At 40.3% G+C, this 21,924-nt stretch overlaps 1 protein-coding gene across 1 annotated transcript in view; it reads left to right on the top strand.

Moving 5' to 3' along the window:
* Nucleotides 1-1,585: 1,585 nt before the first annotated feature.
* Nucleotides 1,586-21,924, top strand: part of ABCB5 (ATP binding cassette subfamily B member 5) — a 32,661-nt gene continuing 12,322 nt past the window's right edge. The window contains 15 exon segments of the mRNA XM_081996663.1: nucleotides 1,586-2,255; nucleotides 2,709-2,775; nucleotides 3,004-3,195; nucleotides 4,297-4,468; nucleotides 5,530-5,654; nucleotides 8,076-8,250; nucleotides 9,209-9,322; nucleotides 10,216-10,326; nucleotides 12,682-12,807; nucleotides 14,133-14,164; nucleotides 14,166-14,331; nucleotides 15,559-15,729; nucleotides 19,410-19,571; nucleotides 20,041-20,280; nucleotides 21,531-21,677. Of these exon segments, the coding sequence (XP_081852789.1) occupies nucleotides 2,090-2,255; nucleotides 2,709-2,775; nucleotides 3,004-3,195; nucleotides 4,297-4,468; nucleotides 5,530-5,654; nucleotides 8,076-8,250; nucleotides 9,209-9,322; nucleotides 10,216-10,326; nucleotides 12,682-12,807; nucleotides 14,133-14,164; nucleotides 14,166-14,331; nucleotides 15,559-15,729; nucleotides 19,410-19,571; nucleotides 20,041-20,280; nucleotides 21,531-21,677 (2,166 nt within the window). The 5' untranslated portion in view covers nucleotides 1,586-2,089.

Here is a 21,924-nt window from a genome sequence, read left to right as displayed (position 1 = left end):
TAAGGTGGAAGTGCATTATTGCCTTTGAGTGGCTGTCTAAACCAGTCTTTATAGACTGACTGAAATTAAAAACAATATGTGAATAATTCTGTTCATAGTGAGTCAGCAGTTAAAGTTGAAGGAAAAGTAAATCGGGGATGGCTGGTGTGTGGAGCCCTTTTCTCCCCATGCGATTCACAGCTGATACCCTACTGGGGTTGCTCATCGGTTTCTTTATCCATTATTAGATCTCGTTTCATGGATTTAGAATCATAAGCTTTCTGGAGTATGATTCCCCTTTCATCTAGATCTCTCAAACCTCTAGCACAAAGGAAGCAGGACATGTGGCAACTCCTTCCATACAATGAAATAAAGATGATTATTGCAGGCAAAGACATGATTCTCCAGTCAACTCACATCTATTCTGTGTTACCTACAGCAATTATAACCTCCACTTACTTCAGTAGGGCTTCTCCTCATTTGCATTCAGTTGTGTAGGTGTTTACCGAATTAATTCTTGCTTTTAGTCTTTGATAGCCTTTCTGGATAAACATATTTTAACCGTAAAAATTAAGCTTGTTTCTATCTTGGAAATGGAGCTGGAAGCTTTTTTTCTGGAGTAGAGGAGATGAACTGAATTGAAAGGAAGTTTCAAGAAAAATTCATGAGGCTGTTCCACGAACACGAGGAAAAATTAGTCTTTAAGCTTTAATGCAAAAGAATCATCAGAGAGAGTTGCAAGAAAGTGGTATGAAAGATGGGATATTATGTTTAAAAAGTCTGGGTTTTATTTTACAGAATCTGCAAGCAAGGGATATGACAACCCTTCTTTCCAACACGATGAAAATCTTGAACAAACTGACCAGCTAAAGCCCAGGAAAAAAGCGTAGGTATTCTTTGAACTTAACACATTGGCCACTGATGTACTGGGGGTGGGGGTGTTAACACAGCTTTGCTAGAAAAAACTCATCTTAATTAGTCTCTTGCATTTTCTTCTAGGAAGGAAAATGAGAAGTCAGAGAAAAAGGTGGTTGGCATTTTTGAATTGGTTAGTGTCCAGTTTGATGGTCAGCTTTCTCTCCTTTATTTGTCATTATGAGTTGTTTCTTTATGAATTGCAATTAATAAACAATCAAAACTGGAGAAGAAGCCTGAGACCTATCAAATACTACTGCTGGTGTAAGGCCTCTTTAAAATTTGTCCTGTTAGGTCAGATTCCCACCTCAGTGTATTGGTAGCACTTACAGCAGTTCAAGCTTAGTGCTGATGGAGGATGAAGCTCACCCCTGCTGAGGTTGATCTAGGACGGACATACTGCACAGGCCCTTGCCTTGGCTCTATTTATAAAGGATTTGTCCTGTGTTTGACATTTAAGGGATCTGCTCTCGGAGAGAACCAGTGGTATGGTTTTGTGTCAGTTTTCTATACAACAACTATTCCCAAATAACTCTTACATGTGGACTTGCTTATTTTGGAATAACAGAACTTTATTCTTCTCTGGTTTATTCCATGTCCATTTACACTTTGGAAGAGGGTTAGGACAGTCAGGAATAAAATGTTCTGATCTCAGTTTAACCACATCCAGGAATAGCTATGGCAGTTTAAATTCACATCCTTCTTTAAGTCAAACAAATGGTCAAGGGTAGACAAGCCTTAAGATACAATCTCTGCTGCAAATGTTTTTCTACTGGCAGATTGAACCCAGGTGCTGGTCAGTAACTCACTCTTGTTTACATTTCAAAGGCATTATCTTAGTAAATATGTAACTTACTGGAACACAAAATGCAATATATTGTACAGAGAAGATCATTACTTAGAAACATGTAGGACATACCCTTTTTTTTTCTCCCTGCTGAGTTGAAGAAGATCCATGTGTCCTGCCAATATTCCCTTAGCAGCCCTGCTGAATACTGATTTAAAGATGTATTGGATCTACTACAAAATTCTTCTTATGTTCCTTGCTTGTCTTCTGTTGGAGTGTTGTTGTTGCTTAGAATATGTAGGTAGAAACAAAGCATGTTCTGTAAATCTGCTGTACTGTAACAAATACGTGAACTGTCAGGCATAACATCACACTCTTTCTCTTTTTTCCTCTTTTTTTTTTTTTTTAATGTCCACACAGTTTTGCTATGCTGATTGGGTGGATGTCCTTTTGATGGTAGTTGGTTTGATCGCAGCTGTTGCAAATGGTACTGGATTGCCACTTATGATCATTGTCTTTGGAGAGATGACAAACAGCTTTGTGCTAAGTGCTGTGAAATCAAACGTGTCAGAAGGTAAAAAGTTAAAATTAGGCTTCTCTACATATCAGTTATGTTTTGCTACAGGGACAGAGGTTTTTCCCCAGACTATACACTGGTGCAGATCTGAACAAGGGTATAATGAGGAAAATTCCTCCTGCTGTGAATGACTTGGTTGTTTCAATCAACCTTTAATGGCTTGAACAGGATAACAGCAGTGCATTGGCTGTTCTCTTTATGAATGAACTTCAAATTTGGTGAGATAGTAAGGAGCATGACCACTGCCTGTATCATCAATTATCAGGTACTATAATCACACACTTATTTTTTCTGAACTTCTAGTATTTGCCAAATAATTCTGTATTTTGCAAAGCCCCGCTTGCAAAATACAAAACATTCCCAAACTGATTGCCCTAGATCGCCATGATTTATCTTCTACATATAATATCTTCACAAATATTACTACTTTCTCTTTTTCTCCCCCCACAGATACTTCAGTAAATAGTTCCAGCTGTCCATCAATTCCAAGCATAGATATAGAAGCTGAAATGACTAAGTAAGATACTTTGTAGTTATTCTGTTAACAGTATTGGGGAATTTTCCTTTACTGTATTATCCCTTTGAGCGGAAGCCAAAAGCTTGCCTTCTTGAGAAGGTTTCCCAACAATGTATCACAGATTTCAGTGTTTACTTTGATGGAGTAAATGAAGACTAATTGTTGCTTTGCCTAACTTCTCTCACATGGTACAGTGGAGTCGTATGGCCTTTTGCTCCCTTATCACAGGTTTGCTTACTACTACGTGGGAATTGGCTGTGCTGTGTTGATCCTAAGCACCATCCAAGTATGGACATTTTTGATTGCTGCTTCGAGGCAGACAGCCAGGATCCGGCAGAAGTTCTTTTTTGCAGTGCTCCATCAGGAGATGGCTTGGTTTGATACTATCCAGATAGGAACACTGAACACCAGACTGACAGAGTGAGAGTTCTGTTCATTTTTTACCCGCCTAAGTACGACGTTTAAAAGAAACTGCCATTTATCTTCTGTGGAATAGCCTGTAGAGAGTTTAAAAGAAACAAACAAACAAAAAACCCTGAAATGTGAAATATTACAGCCCTGAGGGAGAAATTCATTATTCTTTTCAGCTTCATTTGTGCAGTTTCTGTGATATATGCATTGGAAGGTTTTTGCTGTGAAATGCCTAACATTGGCTTTCTAATGTCCATGAAGTACGTGGCAGACCCTACTAGATAAACAGCTCTGCTGTCTCCAGCTAGTTTACAAACCTGAAAGCTCTGACACTTTGTTGAATGGAAATGAGGTTGCAACTACATACAGCCAGATCTCAGACTGGACTCTGTCCAGTCAAAGTCTTTGGACCTTTTCCATGGACTTAAATAGACTTAGGGATGAGGACTGTATGCCCCAAGATGCAATGGGACTATACACACGAACACAGAATTCACAGATTTTTTTTCTGGATTTTAAGATAGTTTTGGACAAGAGCTGTGTCCTGAAAGGCGTAACAGAAGCTTAAATGAAACCACTCTCAGCTTTAATATCTGTACACGCTGGGAAGAGAAAATAGGGAAGGAAACTTGCATGAAAAATAGAGGTTCTTGCAAATAATGGTTTTTCTGATAGACTGGAGATAACCCTTGATCTGAATCTGTAGCCAAAATTAAGAACATAAAATGCATCAGAGAGCTGAGCAGAAGGAATCTATTTGGGATGGTCATGGGACATGAAGAGGCTGGTTGGCTGTTTACTTGTATTACTCCATTTGGATTCTGGATAAGGAAACTAGGTCATTTGTGACCTAGTGACAGGGCATAGAAACAGCTGAGAATGATGGAAAATACAGATAATTAGTCCTAAAAAATAGGAGGTTTCTGCTGTGTTTTGGCCACACAAGAGACTAATGGTACCGTTCAGTAGCTGTGGTTAGAAATTTCACTGTGCCAGTTAGGAAATGGCAAAGCTTCTGACATTAGGCCACACAGCATGAAACGGAGGGGGGGAGTTAGAATGAAAGGCATTCAAAGCTAACAAATCTTTTTTTATTATTATTATTTAAAGTGACATCAACACCATCCACGAAGGCATCGGAGACAAGATCTGTATATTTGTACAGTTTTTTGCCACATTTCTGACAGGGATTACTATAGGATTCATCCACGGGTGGAAGCTGACACTGGTGATTTTGTCAGTCAGCCCTCTGCTTGCTGCATCAGCAGCAATTTGGTCAACTGTAAGTGTGTGGGGATTGATAAACAAAGCAAACCAGGAAAACACTGCAGTTCTTACGCACAGGAAAGGGGGAGAGCATGGGAGAAACCTAGTGTGGTTTTGAAGCTGGGAGCTTTGCCCCATGCTTACTTTATGATTTCCGCTCCTCCTGTAGCTTTTCTCTGGGTTTCCAAGCACGTACTTGCAGGTCATATTCCTTCTGTCCACATACTCTGTCCTCGTACCATGTGGCAGGCGGATCATCTGCACCAGAGCATCTCCCTCGCACAGAGATTTCCCCACACAGAGCGCTGGGGAAGCCCAGGCACCTGCTGGTGACCCTCGCTCTTCCCTCAATGCAAATGCCTAAATGCCTTTCCAGCTCTTTCCATCTGCGCATGTGCCATACCACATCCATTGCAAATAATTTACCAAGTCTCATGCTGTGTACAGAGTAGACCCTAGGACAGATAGATAGAGATATAGATAGATAGATAGATATATACACAGCTACTGCAGACTGGAGTGATACAGATTAGTGAAATATCTGGAGAGGTTTCCCTTTCAGGTAGGAAAACATTTCCCCTTGTGATCCATGGTAGCCACATTAATGGGTACAGCTTGTATTCCTCAGTGGTTATTTGCATATAATACCAAGCTTTTTTCCACCTGAAGAATTTCAGATAAGCTAGGAAGAAGAGCATTAAAAGCTGTAATGTGACTACCGTGCTTACTTCAATGGCTACTGGTGCTCTAGTTTCTGAACACCTCAGACACCACCCAGAGCAGCTACAGCACACCTCCCTGACCCCTCACACATGACAGTGCAGATCATAGGCTGTCCTCAACTCGGGAGGAAAATGGGTCAGTCATGAAGCTCATCTGATGCTTGCATAGTCCTTAATGAGGACACAATGAGAGAATGAGCTGGATTTTTGGAGGAATTCAGGGCACAGAGAGGAGCTGACCCCCTCTTTTCTAAAACTTCATCTTGTGCCTTGAACACAGACAATTTTTATTCACCAATACAGAGTGCATACCCTTTCAGTAGGCTGCAATAACATCTGTTTTTCAACTTTCCAGCTCCTGGCATCCCTTACTGCTAAAGAGCTGTCTGCTTATGCCAAAGCAGGAGCTGTGGCAGAAGAAATTTTGACGGCTATCAGGACTGTTGTGGCTTTCAATGGACAGCAGAAGGCATTAGCAAAGTAAGTTTTTGAAATAATAATTATATTTAAAATCTGGAAAAGAAGTTTGGCCGTGGGTTGGGTTTTTGGTTTGGTTTTGGTTTTTTTTTTCTTCCCCAAGGGGCAGGGGAATGGGCTTCTCTTTAATGTCATTTTATCCTTCTATAAGTGGACAGCTCAGCTGAAAATAAAGATGTGTAAATCTGTTAGTGAAAACAGGCTACTTGGTGTTATCATGGCAGCATGAACACAAATTTCTCCTCTGATTGAGATCTGGAGTTGAATTTAAAGTGAAAGTGGTGGGAACATTATCTTTATCTAGCAGTCAAATGCAGAAAAGCATGTGATTAATTGCTTAACTTCTAGAACATGTGCACTGCTGTTCTGATCTCTGATTAACGAGCTTATGTTTAAACTTTGCTGGATAACAGCCTTAAGCAAAATCGCATCACTGGCTTTTATTACTTTAATGATTTGCAAATAACACTTGTAGTTGACCTAATCCAGTGTTGACCCTAGTCACATGTAAAAGGTGAGGGTGGATATGCCTGACCACAAATTTATTCACATATCATAAACAACAACATACAATAACATTCAATATACAAATACAGGGCATTACCAACACCATACAGTTGGGAAAGGCAAACCAGAAGGCCTGATCCATATGATCCATGAATCTCTTCTATCTTTTTTAGCTCTCATGTTTGCCCTGGTCTTGTGTGAAATATCTACGGTGATGTTAACCCTAGCTCAGGGTCCTGCAGCCTGCGTTTGTCTACTTCCAAGGGCTGAGCTCTGACTATCTTACAGCACTGTATTCTGCTTACTGGGATTTGTCCTTAAGTTACAATAATATTAAGACCCTTTCTGCTTACACAGTGAAGGCAAAAAAGCCTTAAGTCAGCCTAGATCTGTTGTCCCTCTTCTCCCCATCTTCTTCTTGGCCCCTGCAAATACCAGTGTCCAAAAATCCAATGGTAGGAGCTGCTTCAAACTACATTTTCTTCTTCTTCTTTATTTTTTTTAAGGTCTAGAGACAAAATAACTGATACCCAGGTAACTCCAGCTTAGTAGTAAGGCCTTTCCTTTCCTCCATGGTTGTCCAGTCAGCCTCTTCCACAGCTCTACCTCCATTTAATGAAAAAAAATCCATGGAACTGGTGGCTCTCTTAGGAACATCATCTACTAGGGACAAACTCCTACCAAGGACTGACTAGGGCATTTTGCAAATCGTGGATCGTGACTCCTACACAGCTCTTGAATGATGGCCTCAGAGTTAGGAAAAGCAACCTTTCACTGCACAGTGCCTCCACTGACTGCAAATGTTTACACTTGCAAGGGACCTTCAGTCTTCTGTTTCTGGCAGTGGCTTGGCTCTTCCTCTGTAGTCAAGGGATCGCATGTACTTGTTGCATTGCTTAAACCCAGCTCTCGTTTCCCTGGAGGACCTATGACACTGCTGGCTTGAAGGTAGGGCTTGTTTTTAAGAACACGACCAAGCCAAGACATTTAAATACATTTGAGTAACAAATATAGCACTGGTAGCATATGAGCAATTTACATGAACAAAATTAATGCACATTGTTTTAAGATTCCTTCATGGATGACTGAATCTCATGTCTTCCTGCTATGGGGATGTTTTGTACAGAAAATATGTATTAGCTTTTACTTACTCAAGCTCATGGAAAGTATAGCCTAGGAATAGTTTATCTTTTTACTTGCCAACGACATGCTCAACAGCTTGCACTGTTTTGCTATTAGCTGGAAACTATAGATGAATGAATATGAACTATTCTTAGAAGAAAAAATTCTCACATTGAACCTGTCAGTCTTTATACTGTTCTTCTGTGTCCACTTGTTTGCTGTATTGCCATAGTAATCAGTAAACTAACCTAAGGGAAAGGTTCCTGACTTTCCAGCATGGCCAGTAAGAGAACAACTCTGGCGTCTGAGGGCGCTCTGGCTTTCAGTCTTTTACCTGCCTTCATTTATAGTGCCTGGGGTTTGGGTTTTTTTTGTTTTGCCTTTTTTAAATGAGGAAGACTAAACCTTACCTTTGATAGGTAATGTTGATGAAAGTTTTTCAAGGTTTCCTTTCAGGACTAATGCAAACAAATGGCTCAAGTGTGGTATCATGCTTTCCATCATGATAACGAAGTCAATGCTATTCAGTTGTTTTCCAAATATCTTCCAGATACCACTATGTCTTCCGTAGTGGTTTAATGTTGTCAGCATACATCAGAACAGATTTATTCAAACAAATTATATCCCTACTAGTCTGCTGTCAAAAAAAAAAACAAAAAAAAAACCTGTTTTCTTTGTGAGACTTTAATTGTTTTTATGGCAGAAATTCTTTTAATTAAAAAAAGACACTGATAAGTATCAATCAGAATGGTATGTGGTACCTGTCAAATTAATGATTTCCTTATCCACTTTCAGATATGATGCTAACTTAGACGTGGCTAGAAGTGTTGGAGTAAAAAAATCCATTACTACCAACACATCTCTAGGTGTTTCACAATTTCTTGTCTTTGGATCCTATGCACTTGCATTTTGGTATGGAACCAAGCTCACTGCAGAGGAAGAAAATTATGACATTGGCCGTGTGTTAATTGTAAGTACAGCAATGCAGCTTTGAAAAATGCTCTGTAACTTGAAGAAAATAGTTATGTAAGTGGTGTATATAATTATTTTTATTTTCTGCCAAGTGCTTGCTAAATTAGCTGTTAGAAACTAGCTTGGTATAAAAGTACTGAAAGGAAGGCACTCATCTTACCTAGCTTTTGATATAGCAAGTTTGAACAGGGCATCTTGAATTACCATTCTAATCAATGTAGAGGGCAAAAGTATCTGCACTTTCCTAACTGGTCTTGGACACTATTGTAGGGCAGAATGAACAACCTAGAGTGGTGGTTAGGAAGCAAAGACAAGTAATGTGGATTGCCGACAAAATTCTAGCTAGACACTATGATTAAATGAACCCCACTGGTGTGCTGAATGTGTACTAGGAAGTCCTCAATATCTCATTTAACCTCAATATTTTCTGCACATTTTGTTGTTTACTTACAAACTACCATTGATTACCAATATGTCTAAGCTGGTATTAGTTTGGGAATATTTAGCTATCTTCTTGCTCTCAAAAGTCTGGCTACATGTTTAACTTTCACACTCAGGTGACTTCTGGTGAGTTCTCCTCAGTATTGTTCCTCACAGCATGTCAAGCTAATTGTGTGTTCTTCCCACAGGTGGGATTTCAGAAAAAACTGCAGTTTTGCAAGCCTCTTAACTTTGGGAACATCTGGCAAGCAACAAAGATGTTTGTTCTATTTGTACATAATAGAAAATGCAAGAGCATCAAAAAAAGTCATTTGTACCACAGAAGGTTGTGTCAGTAGTTACCATTCACCCCAGGAAAATGGGGAGTGGACAGGACCAACTGTGAAATGCACCTTTCACTTTTGTATTTAATTTTCCTGGAAAGGGTGCACTAGAAAGACTTGTGTGTTTGACAGCTGGGCACTGGTGGTTCTGTAATCACTGTTAAGCATGATGGGTCCCTCTGTCTCCTGCAGGTGTTCTTCTCTGTGCTCATCGGAGCCTTCTCCCTGGGCCAGGCAGCTCCTAACCTGGAGAGTGTGGCTAACGCACGTGGGGCTGCCTATGAAGTTTATCAGATTATCAATAAGGTAAGGATCTAAGTAAGCAGAAAAGAAACCTTTCAACCACACTTAATTTTTTCCCTTCTTTATTTTTCCCTCAAGAGATGTAACAAAAACACTCAAAATTCCCCAAACCATAAACTCTATAGATGCCTACCACTGAAACCCGTAATATTTCCATTCGTATCAAGAAAACTGCCTCTTTATTTGTTACAATGAATGTTAGGAAACCCAGCATGTGTGTCTGAGATTTATGGATAAAGTCCTTTTCTAATGTTAGACTTGCAACTGCAGAGGGAAAGTAGTAAGGCACTGTACTTTTAAAAAAAAAAAAAAAAAGCTTGTATGTATAATTTCAGCTGAGCGGTTTTTTTGGGGGGGAGGAGGAGTTGCTGAGGAAGAGAGTAATATTGCTATTGAAAGCTATAATAATAGAAAGCTGCAGTGCTGATGTTGCTATGAAAAAAGGTTTCCACATTGTTATTATCTTGGTCTTGCTGTGTTATGTGGCAATTGGATATCTGTGTTTATAAAATATTTCAAACAAGTAGGACTAGAATGTTCATGCAGAAAAGTCTACATCATTCTTCTTGATGTGAGTGTAAAACCCTCCTATATGGATTACTGAGGGCCATTTTTTGGCTGCAAGATAGTACAGTTCTGCAATCACAGAACTTCTACAGATTTTCTGCTGTGGATGTTGTTGCATTTGAAAATGTACTATATTTGTTAAAGTAGAATTCACAGTGAGGTGTTCCCCTGCATTCAGCATCCTGTGAGTAAAATGCAGCAGCTCTGCAATGGTGTACTGCAGTGTAAACCAGCAGCTGAGAAAGTAAAGGAGAAAACAGTGTATCCAGCTGAAATAACAGTTCTAAAAGTGTAATAACCACCAATACATTTTAAAAACCTCTTTCCAGAAACGGCTCATAGATAGCAGTTCTAAAGAAGGCTACAAACCAGACAAACTCATAGGAGAAATTGAATTCAGAAACATCCATTTCAGTTACCCATCCAGACCTGATGTTAAAGTAAGTGTTTGTTTTAGATTAATCTACTGTACTGAAATTCTGCAGCCTATATCCATAGTATTTGTCTAACCTTGTTGTTGTTCTTGAATGCAAAATGCATTCCTGTGTTGGGAGATGGGACTTTTTTTTTCCCACTCCCCCCCAATAGTGCACAAAGCTCCACATCTACTGCCACTGACTACCTGCTCACCATTCTCTTCTGCTGGACAAAGCTAAGAATGTGTGTTGCTCCTAGTCTGAATTTCTTGGAACAAGAGCTCTGATAAACCAAATAAGATTTTTTCAAGATCTGTTAGTAAAAATTCAAGACATTACACAGTTAAACCAGGAGGTTGCTCTTTCCAGCCCCTTGGTTGTTCTGAATTGCTGTGATTATCCTATGTGAAAAATGACCTGTCAGACAGGCTTTGCAACAATATGCCATCGAATGGATTGAAACATAGCATCCCAAATATATATTTGGAAGTCAAATTTTATTTTGAGCAGATGTTAAAATTGCTGTTCAATAAACTGGTGTCCCTATTCTTTGCCAGTTGAACTTCCCTTGATGCCCTTATTATGCAGTGCTATATATGTCATGTCATGGTGATTGATACAGTTGGTTTGACCTCTCTACCATATTCAACAGTTCATAATCTTTTGAAGCCTTGATAAAGGTGAAAGAAAAAGGGATTTGCTGCTGTTGTTACTTCATTAATAAAAAGGTAGAAATAGAGATTTCCAACGTTAACGATTGAAAGCTGGGCACGTCAATTAAGTGGTGAGAATGGGAAAGTTCATATCACTGTGGCTATTTCTTCAGATGGCTCTTCACACTTGTCATCTGATGTCTGTCCCATCATGCTTCAAATCTGTTTCCAGGACACTGGGGCTGCTGAAGGACAGACCCAGAGCTAGGTCTTCTGCCTAACTGAAGTCAGTACAGTGCATTTTCTTTCACTCTTGGCTCAGAAATCAGAAGTGATAGACTCTTCGTTCTCTTTCCTCAAAATGCTATTCAGGCTGGTGAGCTGTTACGGGTCTGTGCACCAAATGGGAGGGAAATAAACATTTTGTCATCCTTCCAAAATCTGCTGAGTCATCAGCTCTCCCCACTAAGAGTATCAATGTTATTTAACAGAACCAAAAGGAATCAGCAAAGATATGTAGAAGTTATCCACAGTCTCTCAAGCAATTGATGCAACACAGTGTAATCTCCGCTGTCCAGGCTAAACCAAATCGGAGAACTAAGGAGTCTAGTTATTGTCAGTTTTAATCTTGACAACACCTTGCCTGATAAGAAAGTTAGAAATAGTCTATTAGGTGGTTGTGACTATTTGCATCTGGAGAAATCATGGTGTCCAGAATATAGTTCTTGCTTGATAATGCAGGCACCAGGATATCAGCTTCTTGGAGATACAAACCCTGATGTAACACAGGGAAAGGAGAGCAATATTGCAGCTATTTTAATCTCTCATTGCAAAAACATTTGTAGGCAAAATTATAAATCAGCCTGGTATAAACAAGAAGAGTTCCCATGGCAGCCAAATATTTTGGCAACTACACAGCATTACTCGTATATGACATGGACATCTTCTGAGGTAAAATGTTCCAAAACGTGAAAGTGGCAACAAAGATATCATTAATTTGTAACTACTCCCCAGGTTGCTGAGGCTGTTAACAACAAGGATTGGGATTTATTAAGGGCTTTCCAGCAGTTACCTTGTCAAAACAGCCATTTATATTCTAAAAATAGAAGGAAGCAGGCTTGCTTCTCAGCAATAATATTTAGCGCCTTAGAAGTATTTTTCTGTGAGATTCATAACTAAGTGTTATGCCATTGTCTACGAATTGGAAAACAGAGGACAGCAGGAGAATGTTAAGACTCCAAGCCTGCTACCAGATCATACAAATTGGAGAAAATGAGCTATCAAGTTTAGAGTACTGTGGTTGTGTCTATATTCGTTGATTTGAGTGTGCTGGGAATTTTCCCAGGCACTGGAATGCAATGGTCTATGCAAGGGAACTCTTAAAATGTTTCTTGGCATGAACTTGGCCTGTTCCAGTTACCAATCTCCTCAAATAATTCCCAGGCTTGGTTTGGTAGCCAGAAGGATCCAGGGACCATTCACAAAAGACAGGTTGCATGTATCAGCCTTTGAAACAGGATGGCTACACTTCACAAGCATAGATGCAGGGTCTTTCATATCAGTGCCCCAGAATATTCCCAGGTACAAGTAACTTACTAATACTGCCATACCTTCAGACTCTTGTCCCTTACTACTGCCTTGATTATTGCTACAGTTATCTTAAAAAGACTGTTCTCTAATCAAACTTGTCAAACTAAGATATAACACTTTTTCCCCCCCCACCCAGATCCTCAAAGGTCTAAACTTAAAAGTTCAAACTGGGAAGACCATTGCTTTAGTTGGTGCCAGTGGCTGTGGAAAAAGCACTACTGTTCAGTTGCTGCAGAGATTCTACGATCCTGTCCAGGGAGAAGTGAGTGCCTGCAAGTGAACTGTAAATACTGAGAGGTCTTAGGATAAGCCTGAGTTTCCCATATTGACTGAACCTTGACTTTTATTTTTTATTGAATTTGAGCATATCTCTGCATAGTTCAGTATTTCCACAATTTAAATTTTAAATGAACCACTTTCTCCAGTTCGCTTGACTTCATTATTTTCCTCCTTCTCACGGTACTGTGCCAGAAATAGTAAATACCACAAATCTTTGAGTAGATAAAAGATCTGAATTTAAAATTTTTTTCATCAACAATTGGCTTCTAAGGTTCTGTAAACTTCTTTAAGCAAAATGTAACCCAACAGTGCTCTGCTTTGCTCTTTTGCTTCCTTTTCATTGAATGTACACTAAAACCTGGAGAGAGTTTTCCTATTTTGAATAGTTGTTTTCTTGGCTCATTTTTCTCTGTCTGCGAACCAACAGCAAAAGTTTCCATTGTTACACATTGTACGTCTGCTCTACCATTAAACGCTAGATCCAGTCAGCAAATAGTAAATACTTCTCATAAGAAATTTGCAAAGGGAAAAAACAGGAAAATAAACCATATTTAAGGAAATAATAAACCATATTTAAGGAAATAATAAACCATATTTAAGGAAATAATAAACCATATTTAAGGAAAATGTTCTTTTAATACTTAATAGTTGAAGAATGCTACTTAGTAGTTGCTACTGCTAGTTGGAACTAGGTAAGCATTTCAAATATTATTATATCACTACATAATGTGTCAAGGCAACTATCTATTATCAACACAGTTTTTTTTTAAACTGACTGTTTCTGTGGCTGTTCATTCCTGCCCTCATGCCTCAGTTTGCTGTTCCTCCCCTGTGCTAATGTCAATGTTAATAGGACCACATTGCAATCTAGATTAATTTAATCTAGGTTAAAAATAACCTTCCCTTCTTTTTTAGTCAGCTTGAACTGTTTCTTTGATCTGGTGTAAAGCACAGCCACAGACGCAATTGTGTAGCCACAACTGAGGGCAGCGAACTGGCACGCGGCATGAGAATGGGGTAAAATTATGCAGGGAAGCTGGAAAACTCTTAAGACAGCTTGGACAACATGGGGAGGGAGGAGGAACAACAGAAAAACACCCTGATGTCTTCTCTGTGCTGCTCCTCACTGTTTTCTAGCTTGTGCAGTGGATGGAAAAACCACAGTTATGACTTCTCCCTCAACATACTTTTCTACTAAAGACAAGAATTTTTTTCTTTGTAGCTGATATTTAAGTAATAAGAAGTCAATTAATTATTAAGAACAGAATGCATTTCCTCAACTTCTTTGACATATGCTTTTCCTCTCAGATTACCTTAGATGGTTGGGATATTCGTACACTTAAAGTGGCTACGAGAAAATATTGGTGTTGTGAGCCAGGAGCCTGTTTTGTTTGCAACAACAATAGCTGAGAACATTCGCTATGGCCGAGAAGATATTTCTGATGCTGAAATTGAGCAAGCAGCCAAGGAAGCCAATGCTTTTGACTTTATATCTAGATTGCCTGATGTGAGTTCATGAACTTCTTTTGAGTGTAAGAATGAAAGGTCCGTTTAGGACAGTGTTCTAAGAGGGATAGCATGGGAATGCAAGTTGCAGTATAACTTCCCAAAATACTCTCATAGCCTCCAGCAGCTTTCAGTTCAGGGACTTCCTGGGATAGATATTGTGCCTTTGGTTGCCCTCAAAGGATTTGTGCCTAAGTCTGAAAAAAATGTTAATGCCTTAACTCAGGAGAAGGGAAGCTGTATTACCATCCTTAGCCATCTCACAAGGCATGGGAGGAGTTGGGCTTTTAAAGAGAAGATCCAGAAATCCAAACCCCTTTGTCAGGAGCTGTCTGCACATTCAATAGGAAAGGGGGGTTGGAAGTAAATAAGTATGCCCTGAACCAAGGCCTTTTTTAGCATCTGGGATCTTGAGCTCTCCCTCTGCCTGAGATTCATAGCTTTGAGCCCTCTCCTACCATAGGTGCCTTACCCCTTTCAGGGTGGGGGCGGGAAGTGAGATCAGCCATTCAAAACACATCCTCAGGAATGGATGATGATGATATGTCCTTCCTTTTGGCCCTGAAGTTAAACAGATGTGCAAAAAGTGCCCACCTGGGATTTGATTTCAAATTCTTCTGCAACCTTAGAGAGTTCAGTCCCCATCTCTCAAGCATGTGCCATTTCTAGCATGTCAGTCTGTTCCAAAGTTTCCTCTTCTCAGGAAGAGTTGTTTGATCACATTTACTTTTAGACAGCTGTATAAGACTACAGTGGGCTTTAAGACTTGCCACTTTGGAGTGAGTGACACAGTCAGTAGGAACCAAGCCATGGCTCCAAGGGGGAGTGTGTCTCAGGTTCAGAGGAGGCAATGTTATAGGTCCTGATGGGTCCCTGTGATCCCAATGCTGTTAGAAAGGTAGGCAGTCCTCAGGAAATATAGTGATGCCTTTTACAGACTTGTCTTGAGAAAACCCAGGATTTGGAGCACTCTCTGAGCAAGCAGTAAAGATCAACACTTTAAAGAACCATAAGTTCAAAGTTAGGCATGTAAAGTATGTAACGGGGGTAGGAGGGCTTGGCTAAGGGGTGGATGGATGGATGTAGTTGCATGTTTGCTCTGCCCATGCTCTAGTCAGCCAGATAAATCTACCTCTTGTTTAGAAGTTGAGTACTTATGATCACACAGAGGAATGAGGATTTAATCTGAGATGACCCACAACTTCTGTTTTGTTTCCTCTTGTTTCAGAAATTTAACACCATGGTAGGGGAAAGAGGGGCTCAGCTGAGTGGAGGACAGAAGCAGCGAATAGCTATTGCCCGTGCCCTAGCAAGAAATCCCAAGATTCTACTTCTGGATGAAGCTACGTCTGCACTAGATACTCAGAGTGAATCCATAGTGCAAGCAGCTCTCGATAAGGTAGGAGTCATGTTACTGAAGCTATGAGTAGCCGTGAAAACATGCAACAGCATGTAAGAAGAATTAACATAGAATTTTCAGTGCAGGTTTTTATTGGAATCAAGAACACTGGAAAATAGAATTTGGATGGATGTTTCATTTTCAGTGTTTTAGCAAGGAGTTTAAATGATCAAAATTTTATGTAGGAATCATGTCTGAGGGTTTTTTAGTGTTATAACCAAGACACAGTCATATGTAACTGTAACTTAGGTCTCCTGCACTTCCTTCCTCAAATTACAATTGTTCATGTGCTGGTGAAATACAGATGGCATTTTATCAAGGCAAAATATGAGGACTGAATGGCCTTTTTAAGGTAGACTAATAGAAATGTATACTTACAATATTCCTAATATTCTTCACTGAATAGTTTCTTCATAATTTTCAGAAAGCTCTTGGGATTTAGCCATTTTCTTTACAGAGACTGAATGCAAATCACAGAACAAAAGCATGAAGCAGTTACAAATACCAAGTCTCTGCCCCCCTCATGTTTTTTTATCAGCCCCACAACTCTACTATGGAGCAGAGTTGTCAGAGTTTGTACCCTTGCCTCTGTCCCATTAGCTCACGATTCCTTCCTCGCAGCCCTTCTTTGTCAGCAGTTTCCACCAAGATGTAGTAGAGCTGAAGAACTTTGATTTAAAAAAAATAAAAAATGGTTGGGCTGGAGTGTTTTTTCATTTATCTAATATTTATTTTAATGTATTTTTAAAAGCTAAGTGAAAAATCCTACCGTTCCTTTCAGTAGTTACGCACAGAGAGATAGGGGTTACAAGTATGACTCGAGGGGAATACAGAATGTACCACCTTCATTGCCAGTGTTGCGTTAAGAGGCAGAGCAATTTGGCAGAAACTAAACCCCCTTGCTTTCCAGTCAATCCTCAGATATCAGAGGCACTGGGGGCGGCTGAGCTTAGGTTCTGAATGATGCCCAAAGTCAGCGTTAGTAGTCCAGTCGCGCCCAACACTTTCGTTGGGCTATCACGGGTCCGGATGCACTACTAACATCACACTACCTGCCCAGCCGGACACCTCCTGAACTCACACGGCCGCACTCAGAGGTACGGTCGCGTTCAGGGACACACACACACGGCTGAGTCAATCAATAGTGCGATTTACTGAAGCAACAGACACACAGGTTCTTTGGATCACCGGTGATAAATTCACTGCCTACAAAGCACGTGCAAATGCCAAAAGTATGAGTAACACTGCTTGGCTATAAACGCGTTAGAAATCTCTATAGAGTCACTTTACATCTTTTAAGTTTCGGGGAGGCACTTGATATGACCAAGTGTTTGAATCTTACCCAAAGGCGTCCCAATGCGGGGGAAGAGAAGGTCAGCCCGTCAGCGGATCCTAAAAGTCAGGGGTGATGGTGTCTTCCCTGACATCCAGCTCTTTTCACACTACTTTATAGTGTTTTACTTTGCAGGTGGAGCTTGAGTGACTCTAGTCACACATACCTTTATCAGGATTGGTTCAGAATTCTCTCGCTTTGTGTTTAAAGGTACAGACTAGGAAAAATTCAGTGCGCACGCTCATTGAGGGGTGGTCGCACCTTGGGGGGTGGGTAACTTTTGAGAGGGGTGTGTGTTTTAGTATTATAATGATATTATAATAAGCAAAGTTCACTCCAAGTACAGCATTTTGTCAAAAACATGACAGACCGTTGGCTCAGGGTAGTGAATATGCAGCTTATCGATTCCATTGTACCTTCGAGTTCTCTATATCTCACAGAGCCTGGCCGTGGTGTCTCCACTCCACTCCACCCTCTGTACAGTTCCTCCTAGAGTCGACACACCAAGTTCCCCTGGTGTGGTAACATCTAGGGTTACAGGCCTAGGGAACTCCCGTGGAATGCATCCCTTGCATATCAGCTGCACTACACCCTGGAAGCTTCTTCAGTGCTGTACCTTTCTTTAGAATATGGATATAAGTTAGATTTCTAGGTCACCTCCAACAATTATTCCACAGCCAGTCAGTCTAAATCTGAGGTAAAATGCATCTGTTGGTTATATTCATGTGACTATACTGATATTATTAGTATTGAGGTAACATGTGGATGCAAAAATAGCATTCGTCTAATCTATACATAAATGATATTATTGCTGCAAAGTGAAGCAGTAAAAGATTGCCACTTTGGCCATAATTTAGCTTTCTTCTGCATGTTCTTTAATTCCATGACCAAACACTAACCTTTTCCAGAAGCTTATTGCTTACCTTAGTGCATAGCATAGAGGGACATCACTCAATTAAGGGAACTGTTCTATATACTCTTCCTTATCCTTCAGCGTGTTCCCAGAACACACCAAAATGAGCCCTGAATTTTAACTTAATCAACTTTTCACAGTTTTTTTATGTCCATCAATGTAGTCCCCAAATGGGACTTACAAATGTATTCTCAATAACCCCAAGTGGAAAAAGTGGTGCTAATATTGTTCGTTATTTTCACAGCTGAGGAGCAGAGATATTAACCTCACAAATGCACACCATTTCTGAGGAGTCATATGCAGATGCTTGTAGTCTGCTGTTTTTCAGACAACTTTTCATCTTTTAAAACATTTTGCTTGTTCCGATCACAACTCCCAGCTGCAGTGGTGAAGGCTCCACACCTCTGCGCATTAGGGCACAGGCATTGAAAACCGCACTGTGACAGGATTTGAGTGACTTGCATCAGATCCATGAGAACTTGGTGGCAGGTGTAAGGGAAGAATCCAAATCTCCATGGAAGCGTTCATCTACTGAAACTGTCCTCATCTTCTCCATGCCCCTGGTCCTGTGCCCATATGAGGTACAACTTCTGTAGCAAGTAACTTCCAGCGGGCTCCATGACTGCAGAACGTATTTGTTGCATGAGGTCCCCTTGGATTCTCCTCCTTCCTCCAAGCCACCATCCACTCCAGTCATCAACGAGGAGGGAAGCCACTCTCTCCAGCAGCCCCAAGCTGACATGTGCTCATTTTGCAGCAGGAGGACTGTGCGCGCCACTGGTCTGCGTGTGGGAGCTGGAGCGGGATGGAACACGTAACCTGCAGACTGAGGCTGCGGCAGCTCTCCCTGCCAAATCCCAGCAGGCCCCTGATTTGAGATGTAGCTTATTTCAAAAGACTGGGAGAAAGCTTTAGGGAGTGGCTAAAATCCATTTCTGGCGCCAGATGTGCTCCACTCCTCTAGGCTTTCCCGCTGAGTCTCGTCAGAAGTCATGCTAATGTTATACTTCCAAAAATATGTATGGACAGTATATAAAGAAAATATCCTTTCTTTATATACTAGCTACCCTAGCTTGATTTTGAGAAAGACCTAACTATTCTCACTGCATTTCTTTCCTATGCGTGCATATACGTGGAAATACTCTAGCTCAAACAGTTTAAGTTTGGTAAAAAGCCAAATAACCTTACTTATAGCCTTTAATACCTGCATTGCCTGTCTAATAAGATTAATGTGGTTTTTCTGTGCCTGAACTAGGCCAGTGAAAATGTCCTTAGACTGTTAAACAAAAGACATGAAACCAGGAAAAATAATTTTAAAATAATTCTTTTTAAAGTTTGGATTTATTTTATATTATAAATGCCTAAAATTGTTTTATTTTTGTGCTATTTTCTTGTACATTTTAATGTAAATTGCTTTTGTTGGTTTTCTGTAAGGCTCGGACTGGACGTACCACCATTGTGATTGCTCACAGACTGTCTACCATCAGGACTGCTGACACTATCGCTGGATTTGAGAAAGGCGTCGTGGTTGAACAAGGAACGCACAGTGAACTCATGTTGCAGAAGGGAGTCTACTATTCCCTTGTTATGCAGCAGGTAAGGGAAAATGTACTTATTTTCTTTCTCCATTTCACAAAGTTGTGAAACGCTGGCATGTGGAGCCATTCTCTTTCTGCCGTTTTCAGCTGGCAGCTGCTCAGTCACTCTAGTCTGGGCATGGACACAGGCTTGGAATTCTTGGGGGTTTTACCCATAAAAGTGTTTCACAGTTACACAATCCAATATGTCAAAAACAAGAGTGAGTTGAAGGCACAAACTGCATAATTATGGCATAACCACAGAATTGTTAAATTTCAGGTGGACTCCATAGACTGCTTAAAGGAAAAGAGGAAAAAAAAAAATCAGGACCAAATAATCTATTGCCCTGCCGTTACAGACTGAAATATATGTGGCCTATAGGCAATAGTGAACACATTGAAACAGCAGTACTCATGAGAAAAAAATTTTACTCTTCCTTCTTCCTGCTCAAAATGCCTTGTGATTGTATACCCTGAATTCTCACTAGGGTTGTAGCAATAATGTTCAAGGTGGCGGGACATCAGAAGAAAGTGAAGACACAGGGTCTGAGGAATATGAGGAAAATTACAGAAATGATCTTGTGGAAGAGCGGACTCTTCAAGATCATTTTGAAGAACCAGTGATCTCTGGGACAGGCAGCATTCAAAGAAGATCCAGCAGGTATAAGAGCAAGAGGTGCTCTTCTAAGAAAAAGTCCTCTGGAAAAAAGAAAAAAAAAGAGCTGGAGGTTAGTATGAAAAGTTTAGTTCGGAATTTTAGTGATAATGTGTAAACATAAACACAAGGCACGTAATTTTAATTACTTTTAGATACCTGGCTGCCAGGCAACCTTTACTTTGCTATTACAGTCAGTACTCACCAGGCTGAGTATTTGTCCTACGAATAAGGGGACAATTGTGTACATCTTACCAAAAAACTGTAATACAGTTTCTCATCTGTAATACAGCACCTGATTATTCAAAATACTTATGAAAGCCTTAGTGTAATTTGTATCTATCGATATTCCTTCTCACTAAAATATAGCTTCCAGCTAGTACATATTTCGAATAGTATGAAGAGGCTGGATCAGTTCCTGTTATCACAAAAAAAGTTATGCAACTTCAGAAGATACTTTTTGACTGTGTGTTTATTAATACTGCTTAAGACTTCAGAAGAAGTAGTGGGTGTTCATGCTCAAGGCTTCCAGTATTCATCCCATTCACAAATAAGGAATCGGGCATCCAGTAGCTCTAATTAGTTCAGAAGGCTCAGCCCACTTTTATGGTTGAGGTTTAGCCACCCTCATTCAGCATCCAAAACATGGGATAAAATAACCAGGAAGCAGGAGCAACTTACTAGTAATCCTGCCTAATATTTTATCACATTTCCAATGTTTTCATTTTTTGCTTTTCCAGAATTCCCCCTGTGGAGGCATAGTGACTTGAATAAATTAGTGAAGCAGAACAGGGCTTTTTTTTGTGCTTTCAAAGGAGATGCAGGGTAACTGACTATTACATATGCCTCTTTCATGCTTATGGTAATGATGCATAGGCTATAATTTTCAAAAAAGAAAGATGACCTCTCTACCCAATTGTATTACTGCCAGCCCACTAGCATTTAGCTGAACCAGAGGGATCTTTTCTGCGCTTTGAACAGTGAGACTTTTAGTTCTTCATAAAGATTCAAGTGTTAGTTGCCATTCATGGTGACCAGACCTATCTGACTTTCAATGAACTGTCCTGGCCCTTCTCCCCTCATGACTTAGCCTTTTGTTTATTTTTTTGCCTCCAAACTTTTACAGTGCAGTTGAAGTTCTAGGATATGAAACAGCAAAGCTGCAGACATCCAGTATGTTTGTTCACTCCAAGTGCACAGAGAGGGCTTTCAGTAGTTTACCAAGGCAGTTCACTACTCAAAGCCTAATGAACACCCACTGCCTGGGGAATTTCATGTTCTGCAACTTTCCAAGGAAAACTTGCAGCTTTCCCTTTCCTGTAGGAAGAAAATCTCCCTGTGGTGCCTTACTCAAGGATCATGGCTCTGAACAAACCTGAGTGGCTGTATGTACTGCTGGGAGTGATTGCCGCTGCCATCTCAGGTGGGGTCCATCCTGCATTTGCTGTTATATTTGGAAAAATCATTGGGGTAAGGTTTGGGGTTTGGGTTTGGTTTTTTTGGGGGGGGGGGGGGGCTGTTTGGTTTGTTGTTTTGGGTATTTTTGCAAATGGATGTTGCAGTCCTGAGGCCTCCCTCATGCTCAGCCAGTTCTGGGTGGGATTCACTTATATAAATGGACCCAATGAAAAATGTTGGTGAAGTGACCCTCTAGAGGCAGAGCCTGGTGGAACCACATCTGACTAGCAGAGGAAAAGAGGAACAATAGTTAGAGCTG

Source organism: Phaethon aethereus (genome assembly GCF_964289735.1).
Source record: "Phaethon aethereus genome assembly, chromosome: 2".
Taxonomy (NCBI): Eukaryota; Metazoa; Chordata; class Aves; order Phaethontiformes; family Phaethontidae; genus Phaethon; species Phaethon aethereus.
The sequence above is the reverse complement of the archived record's forward strand: the minus strand, read 5'-3'. Positions and strand labels throughout refer to the sequence as shown.